We start from the raw sequence: 7,585 nt of genomic DNA, 5'->3' as shown, positions 1-7,585 counted from the left end.
GCTGTTACTCTTCTTAGAAATCTACGAATAAATTGACAACTGGATGTTACCAGTTATGGAGGAGGAGAGGTGTTCCCTAGACAGTCTGACATTATCCAATCAGTGTTGACAGTATTGGGCTGTGTAGGGACGTGTCCATTTGATAAAAGGAATGGTAGCATCCACTTGTCAATTTATTCATAAGGAGGAGTAACAAGAGGACATCAGAGCATAGGCTTCTAAGAATGGATTTTCCAGGGTTTTGGTTTTATGGGGAATGCAAGGACTGTATTTACCAAAGCTCGCTTGTCAGGAGGGGTGATAGTTCATCACAATTTTTCAGAATGTTTTATGAAACATTTTATTTGTTTTACAGGTTCTTGATAACTGGAGACATTTAGAGAAATATATATTACAAAATCTTCACTACGGTACCTTTCCCCACTGCAACCAATGCATCAAAGTAAAACGTGCCATCTGAAGGTACAATGCAGGTTCAGTACTGCTTCGAGACAATGAACAAGTCATGTGAAAAGAATAACTGGTCAAACAACATAAGGATTCCCATGTATGTGTTCATGATAAGCACCATTTTGGCCACAATGGCTGGAAATCTTGCTGTGATCATCTCCATTGCTCATTTTAAGCAGCTTCATACACCAACAAATTATTTGATCCTTTCCATGGCCACTGTGGACTTTCTATTGGGATGTTTTGTTATGCCATATAGTATGGTGAGATCAGTGGAGAACTGCTGGTATTTTGGAGAAATCTTCTGTAAAATCCACACAGGAACAGATATAATGCTCAGCACAGCGTCCATATTTCACCTCTCCTTCATCTCCGTGGACAGATATTATGCTGTATGTGATCCATTGAGATATAATTCAAGAATAAATAGTTTTACTGTACTTGCAATGATCATTACCAGTTGGGTGCTACCTGCCATTTTTGCCTTTGGTATGATTTTTCTTGAGCTTAATATAAAGGGTTCAGAATCCTATTTTTATAATGAGGTCAGCTGTGTTGGAGGCTGCTTTGTGTTTTTTAGTGAAACATCAGGGATAGTGTCCTCCATGTTGTCTTTCTTCATTCCTGGAATTGTTATGATCTGTATTTATGGAAAAATATACATCATTGCAAGGAGACAAGCAAGATCAATTAAAGACTCTACCAATCAGATCCAATTCCGGATTGATCTTAATGTAAAACAAAACGGATCCCGATGCAAAGAAAGAAAAGCGGCTAAAACCCTGGGAACAATTATGGGAGTTTTTCTTATTTGTTGGTCTCCCTTCTTTTTCTCTACAGCTACTGGTCCATTTATGAGTTATAGCATTCCACCCATTGTCATTGATGCATTTGTATGGATTGGATATTTAAATTCGACTTTCAACCCAATGGTCTATGCTTTCTTCTATATGTGGTTCCGGAGAGCACTAAAAATGATTCTGTTTGGAAAAGTCTTTCACTTTGATTCTTCTAGAATGATTTTATATTATGAGTAATCAAGACTTTCAGCTGAGTATAAAATAATGAACATTAAACTAATGGAATGGAACTGAGTTTGAAAACCTGTATCTGTATATTTCTCTATTGTTTCATAAACTTCTATACTTCCAAAAGACATTCTTTTTTTGAACAACTATGGGTAGCTATTAGAGATGAGCGAGTATACCCGCTAAGGCACATTACTCGAGCGAGTAGTGCCTTAGCCGAGTAACTCCCCACTTGTCTCTAAAGATTCGGGGGCCGGTGGGGGGCAGGGAGGAAGGGAGGGGAGATCTCTCTCTCCCTCTCTCCCCCCCGCTTCCCCCTGCTCCCCGCCGCAACTCACCTGTCACCCGCGCCGGGCCCCAAATCTTTAGAGACGAGCTGGGAGATACTCGGCTAAGGCACTACTCGCTCGAGCAATGTGCCTTAGCGAGTATACTCGCTCATCTCTAGTAGCTATATATTTTAAAATATACAGTACTGTGCAAAGGTGGAAAAAATGCTGGAAAGAAAGAGTGCTTTCAAAAATAGGTATGTTAATAGTTTATTTTTTTTGTCAAATAACAAAATGCAAAGTGAATGAACAAAAGAGATATCCAAATCACATCAAAACAGCATTAATTTTTCTAGGTACACTTGCACAAAGTCCGGAATTTTAGGATTATAGCCAGGTGTTTACCCAATTATACAGGTGATTTTAATTATCCTTTTCATATGTAGGTTGAAATACAGTCATTAATTGAAACAGAAACAGCTGTGTAGGAGGCTTAAAACTGGATGAAGAACAGCCAAACTGTGCTACAAAGGCGAGGTTGTGGAAGACAATAAGGCCAAGCAACTCAACTAAGCATAAAAACATAGGAACTGTGGTGCACAAAAATGGTAGCAGGTGTTCTGCAGAGATGAGTCAAATTTTGAAATATTTGGCTGTAACAGAAGGTAGTTTGTTCAATCAATGGAGAAAGGTACAATAATAAGTATCTGCAAGCAACAGTGATGCATGATGGAGATGTAGGATCCTTGAAAGTTTGAGGTTACATTCCAGCAAATGGATTTCGGAATTTGGTCACGATTTATAGTGTTCAATCAATGCAGAAAGGTACAATAATAAGTATCTGCAAGCAACAGTGATGCATGATGGAGATGTAGGATCCTTGCAAGTTTGAGGTTACATTTCAGCAAATGAATTTCGGAATTTGGTCAGGATTAATAGTGTTTTAAATGCCGAGAAATACAAGTAGATACTTATTAGTGATGAGTGAGCATACTCGCTAAGGGCAATTGCTCGAGCAAGCATTGCCCTTAGTGAGTACCTGCCCGCTCGAGAGAAAAGGTTCGGCTGCTGGCGGCGGGCAGGGAGCGGCGGGGGAGAGCGGGGAGGAACGGAGGGGAGATCTCTCTCTCCCTCTCCCCCCCCCCCCGCTCCCCCTGCTCACTGCTCTTCCACCCCCCCCCCCCCCCCCCGCTCATCTCTAATGCTTATCTATCATGCAATACCATCAGGGAGGTGTCTGATTGGTTCCAACTTATTTGGCAGCAGGACAACGACCCCAAACATACAGCGAATATCATTAATAATGATCTTCCGGGTAAAGAACAAGGAATCCTAGAAGTGATGATATGGCTCCACAAAACGCTGTTCTAAATATTATCGAGTCTGTCTGGGATTACAGAAAGAGACACAAGGATTTGAGCAAGCCGACATTCACGGAAGATCTGTGATTAGTTCTCCAAGATGTTTGGAACAACCTCCCTGCCGAGTTCCTTCAAAAACTGTATGCAAGTGTACCTAGAAGCTAAAAGCTGGTCACACCAAATATTGATGTGATTTAGATTTCTCTTCTGTTCATTCGCTTTGCATTTTGTTAATTGACAAAAATAAACTATTATCGCTTCTATTTATGAAAACATTCTCACTTTGCAGCATTTTTCCACATCTGCCTAATACTTTAGCACAGTACTATACATGAGACATAATTAGATGAGTATTTTGATTTACCTAAATATTAATTTATTGAAAGTGAAAATCCAACTTTTTAGTACCATATTGTTTTTAGGTCTAATATTTTATGCTGATTCAGCTGCCATTAGTGGGAGTTTAGGATTTTATTGCATACTGTGTTAGTATTAACCCTTTCCAATCCACTGTCTGACCTCTGAAGACATTATGATTTAAGGCTGTACAGCTCCGATGTTGAAAGACGTTCGTCGGGGTTCTCTAACTGTATATTGCCAGCCTCTCTGCTGTCGGAGCCTATCTAATGTGTTACCTCATGCAGTACTGGCTTTAGCCAGCATATAGCGCCGTTGTATAATGGCAGAAAAAGAGTAAGCCCCTAGGAAAATCAGGATACAAATTGGATTGGAAAGAGTTAAGTGCAATGTGTAGACAGTATGCATTCATTCCTAGTTGCTAAAGGCAGTTGAAATTGTTTAAGGGAAATGTCTCCATAGATAATGACTTAGTGTTTAAATCAAGTTTTTAGTATTTTTTTTTATTTTCCATGCCACTATATATTTTAAAAAATCTTAATATCGTACAGTTTTCGTCACTCTGTAGTTTTTCCTCTGAATCATCACATTATTATCACATGCAGTATTGCAATGAAAGGTGATCTATATATAGTTAACACAGGATCCACCTGCTATGTTCTTGTAGGCTAGTGAGCACCAGGCCAACATGAACGTTACCATGGATAGGGAACACCAGGTGAAACGACCACCGATTAACACCTCTCCCTATCATCTACACAGAAAAATGACCAAGGACCTACCTGAGCAGGGACATCACTCCAATAAGGGGCGGCCCAGAGGTCTTCGGATCTGGGACCTTGCTGCCCCTAGACTAGGACACATATGCATGCCACCACTGGCAGGGACAACTGGACAGGATAAGAAGACACAAAGTCAAAATCACACCCTACAGCAGCCAATACACAAACACTAGTAGCAGATGTTAATGCTATAAATGTCAGGTACTTAATGACATTTTGGCAAAAATACGGAAGCTAGTGGGCCGCATCATGGATCCTGACTATACTGCGAGTCCCTACACTAATCAGAAGTCCAGGGACATGACCAAACAAAACCACAAGACAAAAACCTTTTTTTGCAGCCACCACACATAGAACCTGCTCATACAACACAAAGAGAGAAATGAGAACAGAGAAAGCTGACCACACCCACAACTGGAAAGACAGCTTTTATGTGTACTGACCTGGAGTGATTGGCTAAATGGAGACACACACATGCCCAGCCAGCACAATACCCATCACCTGAGCAGGGAAGCTGCAGAGAACATGTAGTACCACAGATCTCAGGAGACAGATGTGACACCATTCTGAATAGGTGATAATCACAGCCCACCTCCTCCCCCTCCAAGCACAATGACCTGCACAGCTAACAGAGCATGCCTACACTCTTCCATTGAAGTCAATGAGTTTTGTCCTGTGTATTCTGTCTATGGTCCTTCAGACTATTTTATAAAACTGGAAGTATCAGACTATTATTAGGCTTAATGCCCAAATTAAAGCTGTAAGTTAATAGGATATTTTTTATATATACATAACAGCATGTAAAATATAAAAAAATCACAAAAAAATGTAGTATCCCATAAACACTTGATTTAAATAATAGATCACTTTCTGATGAGAAATTTCTGTGATGACAAATTCCTGTTAATTTACCTCTTTGACTGTGCAAGGGATTTAGACCTCTTTATAAGAAAAGTGAAGCTACAATCACTTTAAAGGGGTTGTCCCGCGCCGAAACGGGTTTTTTTTTTTCAACCACCCCGCCCCCGTTCGGCGCGAGACAACCCCGATGCAGGGGTTAAAAAAGAACACCGGAGAGTGCTTACCTGAATCCCCGCGCTCCGGTGACTTCTTACTTACCTGCTGAAGATGGCCGCCGGGATCCTCTCCCTCGGTGGACCGCAGGGCTTCTGTACGGTCCATTGCCGATTCCAGCCTCCTGATTGGCTGGAATTGGCACGTGACGGGGCGGAGCTACACGGAGCTACACGGAGCCCCATTGAGAAAAGAAGAAGACCCGGACTGCGCAAGCGCGGCTAATTTGGCCATTAGACGGCGAAAATTAGTCGGCTCCATGGAAACGAGGATGCTAGCAACGGAGCAGGTAAGTGAAAAACTTCTTATAACTTCTGTATGGCTCATAATTAATGCACAATGTACATTACAAAGTGCATTAATATGGCCATACAGAAGTGTATAGACCCACTTGCTGCCGCGGGACAACCCCTTTAAGGTCTTATTCACACAAGCGTTTTATCGCGACAAAAAATGTCGGATGAAAATTACAACCATGTGAAGCATGGAATTCCAATGTATTCATTCACATGGTCGATTATTAGCTGTGTAAAAACGTCCAACCGGAGAAGATAAGACATTGATGGTTGAATACGGCAGCCGATGTTTTGACGTGGGCGGAAAAAATAGGTCTTGCCGCGATTAGCTGGCGGCTCCAATAGGCTTCTATGGGAGCTGCTGGCAAAGGGAGGGGAGGGAAGTTTAGCAGTGGCTATCGGTGCTAAACCATGTCAGCTGGCACTATTTAAATAATAGAAGCCATGCTGAATATGTACACTAGCCGAAGGAATTCCAGCCTGCAGTGTCTATGCAGTGTGAATGGAGAAATCGCGAATTTTAGCTGTGACTTGGTCGGGTCTTTTTCTCGACAATGTGTTTTTTGGCTGCGATAGAACCAGCAAAAACGCATCGCCAATGTGAAAGAGGCCTAAAGATGCATTACAGGAAGATACAGAATTAATCATCACCCAACTTTAGACCTATTTAAAAAAATAAACAATTGTTTTGAGGGTGGACATTGACTATAAGGTAGTTTTATTTGACTGTTACACTACACAATTTGATAGCAGAATAATTAAAACCCTGTGAATGACATGAAATTCCTGGCTAATCTCAATGTGAATATTACAATTAAATTTATATTATTTTTTATTATATGTGAAAGTGTTAAAAGAGTATATGGCTGTATACTAATGTGAGTAGTATAAATAGCCTTTTATTCTTCTTCCTCTCAGTAGATTATAGGGAGTTGAATTTATTAGAGTACTTATCTTTATATATACTGGTTCATTGTCAGTCTCACTTTACAATGCAAATGTGAAGTAAAGTACTGAAAAATGGTACCATGTACAGTACAACATTGCTATAAAAACCCTCCTGCTTGATTATATACTATTCAGACTCCTTATGGCTCTCTATTTACAGTGCCATACCGTAACTCCCAACCATCACTTTTTGTTGTGGGTAACAGAACTCAAAAGCATGGGGTTAAAGTGGGCGTTTCGGAAGGTTTTTGTGTCCTCAGTAGATCCAGGCAGGGCTTAAAATGCCCCTCTAACTGGCATTTTAAGCCATGATTATGCATCAATCACAGTTGTGACAGAGGCTAGGGATCCCTTTCTCTATATATAACCTACCTGAGCTCCCTTGATAAAGCCTGTGCGGCAAAATATGTTGAGAAGGCGTGTGTTATATGCTTTTTTAAAATTAGGTTTAGGAATGGCTTAACTATGCAAAAAATGATTATAGATAGCTTGGCGTTGAGGCGTTGTGGCGTTGTGGTCTGACTGAGACCTATCTGACATCTCCAACCTCTGTCACAACTGTGATTGATGCATAATCAGCATATCAGTTTACTGGGAGATTATAATTTGGCTGCTTATATAGCACCACTATTAACTGACACCCTGTGCATCCCATTATTGGTTGCCAACAGTTACATTTTTTCCCCAAACACTGTATGCTGTGTCAATATATTAGTGACTAAAGACAAGTGTCCTCACAGCCTACCTAGCAATATATATTAAATTATTTTATGGACTCAGTAAGGATTTAGTTTAACCACCTACTCCTTAAAGGGGTTGTCCCGCGCCGAAACGGGTTGTTTTTTTTTCAACCCCCCCCCCCCCCGGTCGGCGCGAGACAACCCCGATGCAGGGAGGTAAAGAAAGCTTACCGGAGCGCTTACCTTAATCCCCGCGCTCCGGTGACTTCAATACTTACCGCTGAAGATGGCCGCCGGGATCCTCTGTCTCCGTGGACCGCAGCTCTTCTGTGCGGTCCAT

General features: G+C 41.2%; 1 protein-coding gene across 1 annotated transcript; it reads left to right on the top strand.

Annotated features, from left to right (window-relative positions):
• Positions 1–455: 455 nt before the first annotated feature.
• On the top strand, positions 456–1,487 carry LOC136611374 (trace amine-associated receptor 1-like). Its single transcript, XM_066590924.1, has one exon. The coding sequence runs from the start codon at positions 468–470 to the stop codon at positions 1,485–1,487; it is 1,020 nt and encodes a 339-aa protein (XP_066447021.1). The 5' UTR covers positions 456–467.
• Positions 1,488–7,585: the final 6,098 nt, after the last annotated feature.

This window comes from Eleutherodactylus coqui, chromosome 1, assembly GCF_035609145.1.
Source record: "Eleutherodactylus coqui strain aEleCoq1 chromosome 1, aEleCoq1.hap1, whole genome shotgun sequence".
NCBI classification, from domain to species: Eukaryota; Metazoa; Chordata; class Amphibia; order Anura; family Eleutherodactylidae; genus Eleutherodactylus; species Eleutherodactylus coqui.
Note: the sequence above shows the minus strand (reverse complement) of the source record. Positions and strands in the feature narration are given on the sequence as shown.

What these genes read in the sequence shown, in the direction of transcription:
- LOC136611374 (XM_066590924.1), top strand. Translation starts at nt 468, where the DNA reads ATGCAGGTTCAGTACTGCTTCGAGACAATGAACAAGTCATGTGAAAAG.